Here is an 18,389-nt window from a genome sequence, read left to right on the forward strand (position 1 = left end):
TATATATATATATATATATATATATATATAGAGAGAGAGAGAGAGAGAGAGAGTTTGTTTCAAATACAACCCGTCGTATTTGTACAACCAATACAACCCAATAAATTGAGATATTTACGGAAATGATATGAGTTCATTTATTATGATTTTAATATTTATGAAAGATGAATATAGTTCATTAATTATGATCAATACTTTATATTTTGAAACAATCAAAACTTCTATGAAATCACATATTAATCAAATGAAATGGACAGTTGAGATTGAGTTGTATTGGTTGCACAAATGTCAAGGGTTGTATAATAACCAACCTCTCTCTCTCTATATATATACACACACACATATATATATATATATATACATATATGTATATATATATATGTGTGTGTGTGTGTGTGTGTGTGTGATTTTGTTGCCTACTAGTTGTCTATTGTAGAGAGATACATATGGCCATGAGCCCGCTATTGCTGAGATTTTAAGTAGATCCACCGGACCAACAGGAAGCCCGTTCTAGGTGCGATCGATCCCCTTACGGATTCTCCAATCTACCTTTACCAGAAGACTGCTAGAGCAGCAGTAAGTTCAATTTTTGTACTCGAGTTAGTTTGTTTTATAGGATTGGTAACTTCATAGGATAGACAATTATTAGTTCAAGTTGTCATTGTTGGGCAGATGTTAAGTTAGAGTTAAATAATTTTTTAAAGACATGCAAATGATATGTTCGAATTACAGTTGTTATGTTGCCAAACTTTCTGCAAGTTAGCTAACATATTTTGTTTTGGTAAATTGTGGGATACGTATCCCCGACTTAGGGAGGAGATGTATGTTAGCTTATATCCTAACATCATTCCCCTTGATGTAGTGTTGGAGGTCGGCACAAGAGCTGCATGTTACGATTCAAGAGCAATCAGGATCCATGCTTTGCTATGAACGGTGATCCCAGCCTAGTAGCAATGGCGGGAGCTCATACGGGAGTCGATTGACGGAGGTATGTTTCATATAGTATATAGTATTAATATATTGTATTTAATCACTTATTGCCTACAAATTGCTGATTTTTTGTCAATTATTGAATAATTATAGGTAGATATGTTAAAGGAGAAACTAGCAAAGTATGAGGAGGATCGCTTGCAGTTTCTGGATTGGCTTGAGACTGAACAGAGAAAAAAAGGAACTTTGGAGTAGCAACAAAAGGAGACAACTGAAGAGCTAGCTAAGCAGAAGGTGCTAGTAGAGCAGTTGTTTGCTTTTATAAGGCAGTTCCAATTTGGTTAGCCATGTAATGGAATTGAATTCCAAACATTCTCTCATTTAAGGATTTCACCACTTCTTTATAAAAGAGATGGAATTGAAATCCATTCCATCCAAAATTTTATAAATGACAAAGATACCCTTATTACAACTTAATAACCCTATGCACACCTTTTCCATTCTCATCTACTACTTCCAATATCGAACCTGGTTTCTCTCATCTTGAACGACTTGTTTCATCTTCATCATTGATCAAAGACTGCATATACGATTTCTACTTATGATTGATGCTTCCGATTCTGCATACGATTTCTGCTTCCAATTTTGATTTATGCATTCGGTTTCTGCTTATTGTTTTTTTATTACTGTTTCTGATTTTTTGTTCTGATTTCTGTTATTGTTTCCGATTTCTGTTCCGAGATGACAACCAAACAGAGCTCACAAAAATCTAAAGGTCAAACAATCTGCTCACTAAATGTTAATTTTATTACTATTTGTGATTAAAAAAATTAAAAAAATATCAAGGGAGGGGATCTTTGTCTTTTTGCATCATTTCATTCCGATTATATTGTAAACCAAACAGACAGATTCCAATTCATTAGACAAATTAAATTTCATTCTTGTTAACCAAACACTTGGTCAAACCTAATAAGATTCCATTTTAATTCTTTCCAGATTTCAATTCCATTAACAGCTTCCATTTTTTCAGAAATTATTCTGTGAACCAAACACTCTTAAAAATAAGCATAAAGTTTGGTTTAAGTATAATTTAATAAAAATATATAATCATTATTTAAAATAAAATCAATGAGAATTGTGAAGTATTATAAAATATAACAATATTTAATTTGCAATTTGGGAGGACAATAATTATTAATAATATTATAAGAGTTGATATGGAATGACATGAGACTCGTCATTATCAAATTTCTTAGTGTCCCACATGCTCAACAATTTTACATAAAAACACATGAAAAACGATATTTAATTATTTATTAAGACTCTAGATTATAATTACATTATATTATTTTATTTTACATTTAATTTATATTCAAAGAACCTTATATGAACCATTATATAATGATTTTGATTTCTAATGTTTAGAAACTAACTGATTATCTATAAATTAATTGTTAATTGATAATTTAGTTGTTAGTTTAAAGACAATATAAAATAATATTAAAGAATTAAACAAAATAAATTTACTAAACTATAGCAGTTGCATACGACTCTAGTTTTGAACCCACAATTTATGCAATAAACAGCCAACAGAGATTGACCGAGTCATGACTCAGGACCTGATCCGAGTTTGTCACCATTATTAACATGACCGAGTTACAGATGAGTGTGGACTCTTGATCACCAAAAGACGATGAAAAAATTGAAACGGACCACCGTCAAAGAAAATGACTTCTCACCCAATGCTTTCCATTTTATTCAAACTTCTTAATTTTCTCTACCCAAAAAAAATGGCCTCAAAACAACTTCTCTCCGCCCTCCTCCTCCTCCACCTAACCCTCGATTCTCCAGCTTCCACGTTGGCTCAATGCCCCTACCCCTGCTACCCACCACCAATCGGCAACATGCCACCTCCAGCTACAACCTTGCCGCCACCGTCGCAAACGAAGAATTACCCTCCTCCGGCAGCCGTCTACACACCACCGTCGGGTACTGTTTACCCTTATACACCTCAAACACCTACTTTTTACGGCGGTGCACCACCAGCTCCAGATCCTATAGTCCCGTGGTTCCCTTATTACTACAAGGATCCGCCGCGTAACCCTCATAAATCATCGTCGGTAGATCTTCGAGGTGGATCAACGGTGGTGATTTTCTTGGTCCATGTTCTAGTGGTCCAGTTGTTGTTATGTTAGGTTGTAATAGGATCATAGCATGCATGAATGAACCTCATAGCTCCATCTGGGTTTTTAAAGGGGCAATAATGATAATTAAGAATTATAAGGGGGCAAAATTGGTAATGTCTATTGTTCCAAATGTAGATAATTTTCTTTTGTTCTGTAATTTATGTCTTGTTCGAAGTGATAACTATGTATAGGAGAACAAAGTTTTTCTTTTTCATATAAGAACCATCAAAACGTTAAAAACCGTGAAAACTAATTTAATGTATTGTTTAATGGAAAAATAAGTCAGGTGAAAATCAACGAAAACCATCTAATGAGTTTGATTCTAATTAATGTATTGTAAAGTGTGTGAGTATGACTGTATGATTCATGTATAAACACATATACACTTGTGTTTTTTACACACAAAACATTATTATGACGTTTCATCTATAAAATAACACTCTATGAACACTGATTGTCTACATGTGATGTTTATCTACGAAACAACAACAAATACAAACCAGCTTTTATATGATTTACCTCTCACATTACAATAATTTCATGCACCTTTTAAGACCTACCACATGTACAGTAAAAAAAGGAAAGGTGCTAGAGCGAATATATATTAAAGGTCTTTTCCAGGAGTGGGCTGGCTTTTTGTGAGCTAAAAATGGGAAAATCCAAAACAATCCTAAAAAGTTACATAGAATACAATTCGGTATTGCACAATTTTTCCAGATTTTTTTTTGGTAAGGATAGGTGTCTGGTTCAGCTTGCATGAATCTCTGCTAATCTCATGAGGCCTAAAGATAACAAGGAAAATCTCCCCAATATCCCCAAGGAGGCTCGAACCGGTGACTTATAATAGTTTTTATTTGCGGGTTAAGCTGGCCGTTGATGATTGTGCAGGATTTTACCAGTAGGAAGACTAATTAATTACTAAATCAAACTGTGAAAAGAGAGATTTGTACCACATCTTTATTCTCTACCTTAATACAACATCGATCGCCAACCCTGTGGCAATTACTTTAAGATGCAACACCGACTGCTAAACGTCCTGATTTAGAACTGCTGCCCATGTGCATGTCTTTTGTCTGCTTCCGCACCATATGTCTTGCTCTTGGTTCTGTCTCTTTATGTTTGGCCAAACGTGTGTTGTTTTTCTTCTCTTGCTCCTTCACGGATCTCCTGTTGGTTGATGATGTTGAAGAGCTTGGTCTGGTGTCTGATGGAACACAAGACTTGGATGCATTCTTGTCACGGCGTGTGGCCATAGAATGTGAACGAGGTCGTGGTTGGTTTGTTGTTGTGCTGATTGGTTTAACCTGGCATTTGCATTGTATACATGTCAAATGACTGTTTCTTATTCCAAGTACAGCTAAGAAATCAAAAAATATTGAAAATTACTTCCAAACCTTACTTATATTAGAACTAGAAGTTGTTGAACTTTTGGACTTTGGTTAAATTCCACCACCAATGATGACCCTATGCCTTTTTAGATCAATTGCTAATTGAATTGACTACTTTCCCTTTTACTCCAAAGGATTTGAACCCTTTGAAAGTGAATTGAGGAGTTAATTGGACCTACTGTAGTTCGACCACTAATCAAGGCTATTGACCAATCTGAGTTAACGAGTTGCGTTCAAGTAGAAGGATCATAATAAAAATATTTTGAACTTCTCTGCTATGATGAATTAGGGAAAGACATAAATACCAGGGCCAGGAATTAGACCCAACTTCTTGGGAAATAATATTCAAGCAAAAAGACAATCAAGCTCCTGGACTAGACTCACAATGTTAGGTCCTTGTTGAATATGACCAAAAATCTAGATTAGAATCAAAGAATTGCATCTGTCATGTCAAACTTTTTAGTCCATTGGATTGCCTTACACTCAAAAACTAGATTCAGGTGTGTAGTAGTAAAAAAGAAACAACAGGTGATGAAGAAATACATGGTGGTTCAATTGAAGTGAATCAAATCTTCATCAACAATTCAATCCACATTTTCTCTAGTCCCAGTTATTCAGGTGAAAGTTTGTTTGCCTCAATGAATGAGACTATTAGGGTGCATTTGGTACACAGGAGAGAACAAAAACTTGTCCCATGTTTTGCATGACATTAGGACTGGGACGCCACCGGACTGGGTGCTTTTTTGTCCCACCAAAATAGGTGGAACAAAATTCAAGGAGATAAGATAAGATTGATAAATTACTAAACTACCCATGTTAAATTAAAACCGTAAAATCTTCCACAATGCTTTCACCAGCCTACTCTCAATCTCGCACGTCCTGTTAACTCATTTTTAAGGATTAGATGTAATATTGGATAAAATTGTACATAAAATACTGCCCAGGACCAAACTCTGTTCCTCAAAAAAAGCTGAGAAATGGAAAGCATAACTTAAGCCCGCTATTCTTACAGGCAGTACTGACACTACACAAAAAACCAGTACATGATGCTTTGTCTTAGACCTCTTTACAATAGTTGATGGCAGCATAATCAACAAAAGAACATGAATTATTTTATTGACATGCAAAAATTAATTTTATCAGGACCCTAGATATCAAAGACATCTATAACAAACTATAATATATACGTCAAGAGGCACAAAGACTAGTTTCTGAATTGTTATTGAAGTACCTTGTGTTCATCTGAAACCCCAGCAGATTCATTGTAGAAAGAAGGCATCGGTGTAGCTTTAAAGTTGAGACTTCTTCGGAATTGTTTCATCTCAGCTGCTTGTTTTTCCTGGAAATACAAAGATTAGCACAAATCTGCTATCCCAAAGGTTGAACAAACAAGCGTCTTATGCAAATACCATGAGCAGTAATATGTTAGACACTTCATCATAGATATACACATGGGCCTTAGCTTCACACTTCTAATGAAACTAAGGCACTATGCTGAATAAAATGAAAAATTAGAATTGCAATGATTTTACTAGATCACAATCTCTGTATAGAAAATTACATTGAATTTGTGTGGGATTGAATATTGTTGTCATTTGTAATGATTCATACCAGTGTTTTTGCTTCAACTTGGTTAATCTCAACCTCTTTAGCTTGCATTTTCTCCGCGATTTTTGTATAAAACTGTGATACATGTGAAAAACCAATTAAATATTTAGCAATATTAAGCATTAAAAAGAAGTGGCCCTGTTTTTGCAAGAAGACAAAAAGCAAATTAATTATAAACCGACCAACAAGAATGCACATTTCTTGCCTCTTTCCTATTTTCCGCTCGTTGATCAGTCTTAAAACTGAAACCTGCAGTACTCTGAGTGATGTGCGCCTTGCTTGATCTAATAGGAAAAAATAAATGGAACAGAAAAGTGGGTTAGGACTTGGGAGCACACTGGGAGTTCATTAAGTCATACAAAGAAACTTTTTATACTGCTACCAACCTGTTAACAGTCGGGCGTACTCCAGGAAAAGACTGATCTGACAATGAGGACCGAGCTGTGACTGCCTTTTCAGATCTTAGATCCTTCACAATGCTGCATAAGAGAAATCACATGAAAGGAGAAAACTTGCAACCTGTGGAAGGCCTATTATAGAACTTACACAACAAAATAGGTACCTTTTCTTATGTCGGAGTTCTTTTCCCTTCAAACTTGTAATTGCATCCTAATTAAGAAAAACGAAGAGTCATTGATTGGATGGGAGTCTCATAATGATGTACTATATATGTATGCAAGTAAACTTACCTTCTCATGCAACAATACCACAAATGATGACGTCATAACCATTATATCGTATATAATACAATCACCAGGGATAAAGAATGACAGTTAAAGTAAAATTTCTCGCTGTCTATAAAACATTACCTCTGCTTTTGAAGTTACCCCTGAACAAGTGAGGAAACTGGCAGGTCGAGGTGACTTCTTTTCTGTTCTCTTTACAAGTAAACCTTTGCTTTCACTTGTTTTAGGTTTCATTGAGCCTCTGGATGCTTCATTAGAATCGTGTTTTTGAAATCGATCAATAATGCCCTTGGTATTCAGTTTTTCCATTGTAAGTTTCTTTTCTGATGCAGGCTTTACCTAAAACCAGTAAAAGTCCAGCTTTTTAAGCACAAAAAAAAAATTTAATCATCTCTTTCTGATTAAAAGTAAATGTACACTCAAATTTGATTATTTATTTTGTGTAGAAAGCAGTGATTGCATTCATTATAAGTGATCTCCATGCATCACCCTCTGAGTATCAGTACTTATTCTACCTATAAGAAGCTACGAAATAAGGAGTTCTATAAACAGGTAAGCAATGTCCAAGGGATTCACCTTAGGAGAAAACATTCTCCGAGGCCTGGAGCTGGTATCATCATCCTTCTCAGGTGTTTGACATGTAAGGGATGAATCATTGGCTTTTGATCCAACATCCACCTGTACCACCTCATCATTGAGGGTCACATCAATACTTTCTTCACTATTTACCATTACTTCCTCGGTTTCACTTTGATGTACTTCATCAAGCTTGACATGTTCGGGAACACTTACCGAAAAATCGACAATGTTGATAACAGGCTCATCCTGAGTTGCAGTAGAAAGAAATTCATAATTTTGACTTTCAAATTCCTGAATTATACTATCTTCATCATGTCCTGAATTATAAGGGCTCTCAAAAAAGCATGCAACATGCCTGCTCCCATTACCATTCTCAGCATATAAAGCTTCAACATCTCCTTTTTCATGCTGGTCGATTTCAGTTTCTTTAATGTACTCGGAAGGACCAGAACTGCAAAGACTCTCACCAAAGTATGTATATGGTCCACCCTCATTGCCATTACCAGATTCTTCTAAATCATGCAGGTCATTATTTCTATTTGTAGGGGATTCTCCCCCATCTTGACATTCAGAAGAATTTTGCTTTAGAAGGGCTTTCCTTCTAAAATGAGCCTCAAAATAGGCCTTTTTCTCAGTAACTGTACCTGGTTTTGAGTATTTCTCAACCTCTTCAAGATATCTATTGTGCGAAAAAATTGATCTCCTTTCCCAAGATAATGATTCAGATTCGAATCTTCCAAAGGAGATTGAACCAGAGTGCAAGAGGTCAGCCTGTCCAAATGAGGAAAGCAGATATCAAAATCTTTAGACAAGTAATAACAAGGGAAACTGACACATAATAATAGACCAAAACATTATGATAAACACATGTTGGCAAAGCAAATCATATATGTTTTATGAATGGTTACCTAAAAAGTTCAAAACCGCGGTACAGAATCTTATAAGTCACTGTTGCTTTCGATCTTATTGTTACTGACTACAGTCATGCCCCTATGTCCTGATTCCATGTTACGCCACATTTTCGACTTTACGATATAATTTATGGTAACTCGAATAATATGATGAAGGATAAATCCCTAAAATTCCATAACTGTCACAAAGTGTTTGACCCTAGCCTTGAGCCACGGCACGCCACTGCAGCAGCCATGGTGATCCTTTTAGAACACTGTATGCATGTATGTATTTATAGGTGATTACTTCCATCCACTTGAGCAACAGGGTTTCTACAATCCCTAAACCCCCAATTCAAGGCATGATGCACAATAATGATCATAGGCACGGTAGTAAATAAAGGCATAAGTTAGCAACAAATTTACTTAGATCTATCCCAAGTTACAACTACCATAGTAATCATTCATTCACTGACTTTGTAAATCAAATGTTTGCATAATCATTAGACCGTCTGCCACTACCAATATTAGCGCTTGAATATGACCTCATTCCTCCCCTAAATCCATAAATAACAAGACAGACCAATCGTGGAAGTAAATTCATCAATATAAAACATTAATACCACAAAAAAAAGGGCAAGAAAACAAACACGAAAGGTGCAGTTAATTAACAGTCATCCAATGTGATCTGTGAGAAATGTTGTTACAAATCTATATACAGAACGCATTTAATTGTAAACCACGGTGGATAATTAACACGAAAAAAGCATGTAATCCAAAACGGTAAGCAATTTTCATGATCAAAATCCAAATCAGGACAAAACCAGATCTAGTTGAATAATTACAAAAATAAAACGAAATTACCTGAAAATTCAAACGAAACGGTTCTTCGATTTCCCCTGCCATTTACTAAAACCACTTCAAAGCATCACACAACTCTCGAACAGGTAACATTCAACAAAAACCCCAACACAAATAGGTAGAAAACTGCATCACCTACGATGTAATCGAATAGAGAAATTCAACAACTTGATTACATCAACACACATCACATGTTTGAGTATGTGAAAAGAAAAAAAGAGAATCACATAATAAAACATAGAGATCACTTACCATCAGCATCAGGAAGATGATAGATTGAAGGCAAGTATGTGAGAGTTTGTTGATGAATCGGAATCACTTGTTTGCTTGGAAGATGAGTGTGTTCATGAGAGAGAGAGAGAGAGATCAACAACGGGGTTTGGTTGTGGAGTAACTGGAGTGAAGGAAAAGCTGCATCATCGTCGTCATGATGATGATGTGTGTGTGTGTGTGTGTGTGTAAATGGAGGTTTTTGGTCAAATGGTGAAGGGTGGCCCCTCAATCACTCCGCCTTTTCATCTTCCATTTTTAGGACCATAATTAGTCAAATACAAGTTTTACCATTCTCTGTCTTAATCAATTCACTTTCTCCTTCCCAATCATTTCTAATATAATTACCCTATTAATTATCTAAGTTTATTTATTTGTTAGTTAAATATTAAAGTAAATTACAAATTTGGTCCATATAATTTGTCGGAAATAACATTTTTCACCCCTCTTATTTTAAAAATTATAAAATGACCATTGTGATTTGCAAAAAAACGTCTAGGCTTTGTTCCTTCCTTTAACGGTTGTTAAAAAATTCCGTTTAGGTTGAATCGATTTCCTCCGGTAGATATTCAATTATGATTGGTTAGTTATAATTGAAATCAATAATTTTATGCACACCTCTATGTTATTCAACTCATCCATTTTACTAGTTATAATTATGAACTCTGCTATCGCTTTTTATTGTGTAAGAGGTTGTTTACCAAATGTTTATCCGGATAAGCGTTTACCGATGAAATTCAATATTATCACTTACTTAACAGGTAAAGTTTTAGTTCACCAAAACGATAATGTATACAACAATTTCTCAAAAAGAAATTGTATTCATCTCCAACATATTCCCCAAAATTTCTCCAAAATGGATAACCTAAAGTCAAAATCTTCAAAAAGAAATTACATTCATCTCCAATAAATTCCCTAAAATGGAGATCCAAAAGTCAAAATCTCTAAAAAGAAATTACATTCATCTTCAACAATTATCCATTTTAAAGAATTCCAACATTGATTATAATATTAAAATATTTCATTAATTTCTTAAATTATTATACTTCTCTCCAAATATTTATTTTCAAAGTTTTCTATTTGTAGTCTCACTTGATAACCATTTTTGGGATGTTCTCTATATTTGTAGAAGAAACCATTCTTTCTCCTGTTTTCATTTTGAAGATGGTTTGGGGAAGCTCCTGAGTCAAAATATTGACTCAAAATCTCAATATTTCTTAATTTTGAAGAAGCTGTTGTAGATGCTCTAACATTGACTGTATTAATAAAATATTCAATATATCTAATAAAATACTATTTTTCTCTCCTACACATTTTAATTCCAATACATTTTATTGGTGGGAAGGAATCAAAATATTATTTCTATTTCTTCCATAAAATTTTACAGATTTATCTAAATTTATAGATTTTAACCTTATTTTTTTTCTTTCCATTTTAGCATAGCTGATGGATCAAACAAAAAGTCGTAAATCTTCAAAAAAAATTGTTTTAACATAGTTGTTGGAGATGCTGTAAGTATATACTTTTGAAATTAGACATTTATATTCGAAAAAACTAGAAGAAAGAGTAACTTACGATTTGGTTCTTGCCGTATATGTGTCGTTACAAAATTGGTCCACAAGCTTCATTTATTATGTAAATTACGTAGTGGTATGCACTTTTTCACTTATTTGGTTCTTCGTCCTAAGGTCCGTCTATTATTACTGTTAAGTCTCAGGATATTTACATATTTCTATCTTTTTTTTGGTCTTTTCCTTATAAAATACGTAAATAAGTATTATATAATATTTTTTATATTATACTATAATATATATATACACACACATAGTTACCGGGATTCAAGTCATTCAACCCCCTTCGATCTGGTATTCACCTCCCCTCCATCTCTGGTGTCTTGACGTCCATTCTCGACAACCACCACTACAGCTCCACCCATGAAATCTCTTCTTCATTCCATTCCCCTCGACTTTCCCTCATCGACCCCAACAAAAGCCTCAATCCCGAAGGTTCACCCGTAATTTCCTCCATCTTTAACTTCGCCCCAATATTTATACACACATAGCACACATACTCGATGTAGTCTTCAAGGAGCAATGAAGGTTTAATGGTTGGTAGCGGGTGGGGGAGAAAAGGGGGACGACTGGAGGAAGGTTTTGGTATGTAGAGTGAACGGGTGTCATTGGGAGCAGTTGGAGGTGGGTGGTGGGTGGTGGATGGTGGGGGGTTGGTGTCGGAGTAGTGTGTAGTGACGCTAGAGATGGAGGGAGAGGGGGTTCAGTGGTGAGAAAGGTGAAGGTTTTGCTATAAACAGTTATTGGTCAACTAGGATTAACATAGAAGAAGATGATGTTTGTATTTGGCCCTCCAAGTTATAATTATACATTATGGCCTCTAATAAAATAGTTTAATTAAAAAATGATCAAAAAAAATATTATGTTGCCCTCAATTTTAACGGCTCCAGTAGACGGTCGTTAAAGGGAAGGACAAGATTCGTGAAAAATACATACCACCAGGTAATTTATGTAGTAAATGAAGTCTAGAGATCAATTACGTAAAAACCTACGTATTACAATGACCAATTTCATAATTTACTTTAAAACATATAAACATTTAATTAAAAGGTGATGAAATATTAATTAATGATAAGGAAGATGTGTTTTTTATGTTGAATGTTGAGGATTTGTCTTGAATCATGTATGTGGCCAAATCATGATTGAGGAATCATATGAATCCCAAAAGAGAGGCTAATTATGATGATCCTATCATCTATGTATCTTTCTTTACAAATGAAAAGTAAATGAAACCAATATATATATATATATATATATATATATATATATATATTAATTTAGAGTGAGATATTTTTTGTCTCTTGTTTATGGCTGCTTTTTGATTTATATTTTTACAATTTGTAAAATACATCGATGGTCAATTTTTCGTATTTTAGAGTCCAAACTAATCCATCAATTGAACATCGTTAAAATATCTTTGTTAGATATCCATCATTTTACCTTTTTTTTCTTTTTAAAAAATCTATTACACCACATGTAACCACCACATTACCACCACCACCTCCATTGCAAGTTGCAACCACCATCTTGAAGAACATAAAAAAAAAAAGAAAAAAAAAAAAAAAACAAATGCAAATAAATTATAGAACTCTAAATCACATTTCCAAATCAAATCCTCAAAATCAAATCCCAAAAATCAAAATACAACCAATCCGTAGATTTTCATATTACAAAAACATTCAAACCTTAGTAAATAAGTAAAAGTTATCTGAAGAAGGTATTGAAGGATATGCAATCACTCAGCCTCGATGAAGTCATGAAACTTCAATGTAGTGGTAGCGGTGGGAAGGGGAAGGAGTTCACTGAGATGGGGGAGTGAGGATTCATCTTCAATCGCTTTTCCATCCTTGACGATTCTTTAAAAAAAGATGGAAGAAAATGGGAGATGGTTCCATAATTTCTGATGGAGAAAATGGGTGAGGATGCACAATTGTCGACGGAGATAGGGGTGAAGATGCACATCCTTTAGTTGTCGTTGTCTTTGCTCAACCAGTTTATCCCACTAAACTACAACATTTAGACAAAAAACAACCATCTTGATCTGTTTGCTTTCTGGGATTTCCATAACATCGAAGAATCTCTCAAATTCAATCTTCCAGTCTAGAAATTCTTCTTCTCCCCTAGTTCCATAGAAAAACAGAATGTTCGCCTTCATCCAGTAATCGTGATTGTTCCTCCTCGGGCAGTCGGGCTTAATGGTTCGGGTCCTCCTCCTCCTCTTCGGATTTAGAACTTGAAAGCTTGATCTGGTTACGATTATAGTAACCGATTCTTCACGTCTTTCTCTCCTCGGATGACAAGCATCTAAATCCTTAAAGGATAACGAGTCTACCAGTGTAGCGCTTAGACTAATTAAGAGAAAACTCTTAAAACTAGAAATAAATCTCTAAAATAATTGTATTGATCAATAATAAACTTAATAATAATGAAAACACTAAACCTATTTATAATCTAATTTTGATCAAAGATAATTATTGAAATCTAACATATATATATATATATATATATATATAACATCATATTTTTCTCTTTATATTTTATTATAAATAATTTTATAAAAACTCGCTCAAAACCATGTACTTTGTACATGTTATAAAAAGTGTAACATTTAACTGATACAATTTTAAGTAAAAATATTTTTCAAATAACAAAAGTAACTTCCATAGAGTAGGCAAATACATAAATCTTATGAGCCATAACAATATGATTAATTCATTTATGATAATAAAAATTGTCATATGAATTCTTTTATAAAGAATACGTTACAACATTTATAGAATATATCAAAACTTATATCTTTTGTCGCTTTCGTATAGCATTTCATCTAATTGGTGTAAGACATATTTGTGCTATCTAGGGATGAACTTATAGCTTAAGATCTCATGTACGGTTCTGTAACGGAGATTCTTTGAGGTAGGGGGCGGCTTGCCACAATTCAATTGTCCTCCTTGTGATTCAAGGCATGCCATCTGTCGGAAAACTATGAGACTACAATGGGAATCGAAGTTTAAATTTGAGTTTTGATGGTTAACAATAATGGAATAAAAAACCCATACAATAAATTGTATTTATTATGTAATTGTACTTAATTTGTACATGTACATATATATAAAGAGAGATAAAAACTTATGATAACGTGAGACAACCTAGTTTTTGTGAGATCCATGAGACCATCTTAGAGCATTTTGATGAGTTTTTTTTTTTTTTACATCTTAGTGAACCTTTATAACAAACTATTAAACTTCCACATGAAAAACACACCCAACCTTCACAAGAAGAAAAACTCGAACCTTCAACATTATGTCTCACAGTTTCACAAAAGGATATTAAGAGAGTGTTTGGGATTGCTTATAAAAACAACTTATTGACTTATTCCGGTGTGGCACGGGTAATAAGCATTTTTGAGTGTTTGGATAAACAACTTATACCCGTGCCAAATTGGTAATAAGAAGTTTTTAAAGAAGTTAAACTCTTCTGACTTATAATAAGTTGATAAGTACTTCTGTAGAAAAGCATAAATTGTTTCAAACACCCCCTAATATCACGTTATCTTAACCCCTCCTCTCTCTCTCTCTCTATATATATATATATCACATAAGAAAAGGCTTAAAAGGGAAGTGTATGAGTTGTAGGTTTGATACCCTACCCATGTGGAAACAAGAAAGACGAGTTGCTACATTCCAAGATCTGTTTATGAAGCTTGGATGGGGAATAGGGATGTTTGGTGAGATTGGCACATCACTTCCATTTGACTTGATGTTCAATAAAAGCATCCCCTCCTTCTAAACAATTTCCCAAAATGCCATGTGGGTCCTCTTACTTATAATTATATATTATGTGGTGTTTCATACCTAGTAGTAAAATACACCCTAAATAAAACAAAACTATGGTTAAAAGGATTACTATCAATTTAAAATAATTACTATAGGCTTTAATGACGTTTTTTGCGTGTACCTTTTTCATTATGTGCCACATACACAGACGTTATTTCGACTCCGTAAAGACCAATGGGATCGCTTGCTTCATGGCAGAACATTGATCAGTGATAACGAAAGAGGGTTGTTTTCCATGACATCTCAAAAACGTTTTTAATACCCAGGTGAAGTTCTCAATTGTCTCGCAACTTATTAATGCCAAACCAACAATAACAGATGATTTGTGGTTGTCAATAGACAGAAACGGAACAAAAATCATCGCATGCCTACAACTAAAATATAAATAGTCAATCAATTAATCTGTATAATATAAACAACCAAAATTAAATTTGATCTCAAATTGACACCCACTTATCGGTTCAGAAAGTACCATCGAAAGATATAACATCACCAAATTGATGAACATATGGGAAATAGTTGGTGAGTTCACTGGTCAAAAACTTCCGTTGAAAAGAGATAAACAATAAACCGCCGAGTAATCAAGATTTTCAAGAAACAACCATGCATGCTCTGCAATATATTTGAGTGTTACTTTGGTAGTCAACTTCCAACAACAATAACAATAAAAAAAAAACACTTTGCAGTCTAGCTTTAGAAAAGTTAAAGTCCATAACATGTTCATTCATGTATTGGTCAGGTAAAAAAGGTAGGGAACTTTTACCCAAAATAAACAATTGCATTATGTGAAACAAATTCGAGTATGCGTGCGTAGAATAATACGATATATTTCATGAACATGAACAAATCACCTATGTTACGTGATTTGTGATATGATGTTATTTGACATTCAAATTGATGAACAGATTGGAAATAGTTGGTGAGTTCACTGCAGGTCAGAAATATATGCGAACATTCATGATTAGTAGATAACAAATAATCATGTCTAAACATATAAAATGTTGAAACTGAATGTGGATTGCCCATATAGAGTAGTGATCATCAATTTTGTTTCAATGACAATCCTGTTATGAACATCAGTGGACATTTATAACAATGTTAACACAAAATAAGGAGTGATACATGAACATCGATGAACACACAAAAACATACGCTCCATGCTTATGATTGAACATAACTGTTGATCTCCATCATACTACAAAGATTAACATAAGGTTTATCAAAACTGAAAACGTTGTAATGTTGAATACAATGTGCATGTTGTTTACACTTCAAATAACACTCGATTGGTTACCAAGAAGTATGTTCAATGCATTGTATTATGCCGCCTTCCAAGTTGTTGATGTGAACGTAACTTCACATTGGTAAACACACCAAACTGTCTACCCATTGAAAGTAGTGAACATGGATGATGGAAGTAGTGAACGTCATATTGTTGAGCACCCCAAATGTTATTGATCATGTGCAAATGCATCGACGTTGTTAATAATTATGAAATCCAATAAGTGAACATATGCATGAACATTTCTTAACGTCTATCATGTTACTGCACAATTTCCATGTTCATGAACATTTTTGTTCACACCTAATGAATAACCATCCTGAAAATGTTAAAGATGAACAGGATGGAAGTCATAATAAGGTGTTCATTACGTCTGGAAGAATTAAAAAAAATAACATTTCTTACATAATTTACCAAGTATATATGAACACCGTTGACAAGGTTTAACATAAATGAAATGAGACACAATCATATAAAATATTTATCAAGCATGAAAAATAATACTCATAATTAATTGTTTGAAATTGTAACATTTTTTTAATAATATACAAAAAAACAATGAATACGTCATTAGTATTTTAATTAATCTATGTATGTAGTGTGTGTATAAATATTATATGTATTTATTTTCATTTGACAGGTAATAGGGCGAAGAAGGATATTTATTTTCATACCAAAAGCGGGGTCCGGGTAGGGTTGTGGATGGCACTACATGTCCTTAATCCAATCTCGATAAAATTTTTATTTTAATTAAACTATGTATGTAAGTGTGTGTATAAATATTATATGTATATATGTATATATTTATTATTAAATGACAAATATATTTTGATTTTTAATATTGTACATAGTAACGGTTCATTATAATTTTAATTTCAAAATAATTCGTCTTTTACTCAATGGGTACCCAACGGATTCCTGAAACCCATCAAGAATTTCTTCCTCCCGAACCTGTCGAGGATTAGTCGGGTCGGGGTTAAGAACGAGAAGTTTAAATGGAAGTCGAAGTTAAGAATGAAGGATGCATTACCCACCCAATATCAACCCGTTTCTATCCGTGGTCATGTGTATAAGACACGTGTCACGCGGCCACGCATGTGATCGTGCTTTGATTTTAATGTAACCAACCATGTGATTCCACATGCTCTATTCCTTTCTTCCTTTTATTTTATTTTATTTTATATATAAAACATAAATAATTTTTTTTTTTTTAATTCATTTTCTACTTGTTATTATTCTAGTCCTGGAATCTAGCTAACATGCACGTGAGACCCGTCTAATTGGTCTATTTGTGGTGTGGGTTTAGGGTTAAATCATACTACGTACTGTATATATTGTTTCAGCATTTTCTTAAATCATAAACTGCAACGTATAAATCTCAAACCGTACTATAAAATGAGGTATGATATGATGCGGTTTATGTGGTTTGTATTCATCGTATTTTATGCTTACAATCTATTAATTATAAGTTTAAAAATACATTATAAAATCAACGATAAAGTGACCCTAGTCCAAAAATATAAAATTTAAGTAAAAACAAATAACTTCAAACTATATTTGACATGTAAATTATGACGTGTTCAACTAATTTATTAATATTGTCAATTGTCATATTAGATCACACTCAAATTCCAAAACACAAAATCCAAAAATATTATATAAATAACTATATATATATATATATATATATATATATATATATATATTGGTGGAGGTTTAAACAAAAACCCATGTGATTTACGAGAACGCGAAAACAACCCAATAAACTCAAACTTTTTAATTAATAAATTAACTTATATTAAATATAAATAAATTAATAAGGACAGTAATGTAATTAAGTAATTTTTATAATTTTTATTTTAATTAATTATAATTATCTCTTTTTTCCTGGATTGTTCACGTTCGTTTTCACTCTCTTCTCTTCCCTTGTGATAATTGTGAGATTGTGTAACCATAACCTATTGAAACCATGATCAATCGAGTGTAACCATAACATATCGAAACCATGAGTAATCGTTGTGATAAATGTGTGATTGTCTAACCCTAACCGATTGAAACCATGATCAAATCGAGTGCACTGTTATGATAGTGGTATCACATGATTATCATACACATATCACACCAAATTGGTAGTCGATTTCTTAAGTTAACCCTAGCCGAGCGAAATCCTTGTATTAATTGTGTGATAATCACACCCATATCACACTAAATCGTGTTAAAATAAGTGATAACCATAATAGCTCATTATGTTATCCAGATTATTGAGTTTAGTGTGATCGTGTTCTTAAAATTTTATCACTTTGAA

General features: G+C 33.5%; 3 protein-coding genes across 3 annotated transcripts in view; 2 read left to right on the forward strand and 1 right to left on the reverse strand.

Annotated features, from left to right (window-relative positions):
• The window catches only part of LOC112528461 (sulfated surface glycoprotein 185-like), a 9,452-nt gene extending 8,267 nt beyond the window's left edge, over positions 1–1,185 (forward strand). The window contains exons 2-4 of the mRNA XM_025139489.1: positions 863–870; positions 944–988; positions 1,084–1,185. Of these exons, the coding sequence (XP_024995257.1) occupies positions 863–870; positions 944–988; positions 1,084–1,185 (155 nt within the window). The remainder of the gene's footprint in view (positions 1–862; positions 871–943; positions 989–1,083) is intronic.
• A 1,535-nt stretch (positions 1,186–2,720) lies between these two features.
• LOC112528462 (leucine-rich repeat extensin-like protein 5) lies at positions 2,721–3,125 on the forward strand. The gene has a single exon (XM_025139490.1). The coding sequence runs from the start codon at positions 2,721–2,723 to the stop codon at positions 3,123–3,125; it is 405 nt and encodes a 134-aa protein (XP_024995258.1).
• An 895-nt stretch (positions 3,126–4,020) lies between these two features.
• Positions 4,021–9,591, reverse strand: LOC112528797 (protein WVD2-like 7). Its single transcript, XM_025139876.1, has 10 exons — positions 9,381–9,591; positions 9,132–9,263; positions 7,375–8,148; positions 6,922–7,137; positions 6,675–6,721; positions 6,499–6,591; positions 6,318–6,396; positions 6,116–6,187; positions 5,736–5,843; positions 4,021–4,420 (listed from the first exon to the last, which is right to left on the reverse strand). Exons 2-10 carry the CDS (start codon positions 9,171–9,173, stop codon positions 4,124–4,126), a joined length of 1,728 nt encoding a protein of 575 aa, XP_024995644.1. The 5' UTR covers positions 9,174–9,263; positions 9,381–9,591; the 3' UTR covers positions 4,021–4,123.
• Positions 9,592–18,389: the final 8,798 nt, after the last annotated feature.

The sequence above is a fragment of the Cynara cardunculus genome (assembly GCF_001531365.2).
Source record: "Cynara cardunculus var. scolymus isolate 2C chromosome LG 15, CcrdV1, whole genome shotgun sequence".
In the NCBI taxonomy this organism is placed as follows: domain Eukaryota; kingdom Viridiplantae; phylum Streptophyta; class Magnoliopsida; order Asterales; family Asteraceae; genus Cynara; species Cynara cardunculus.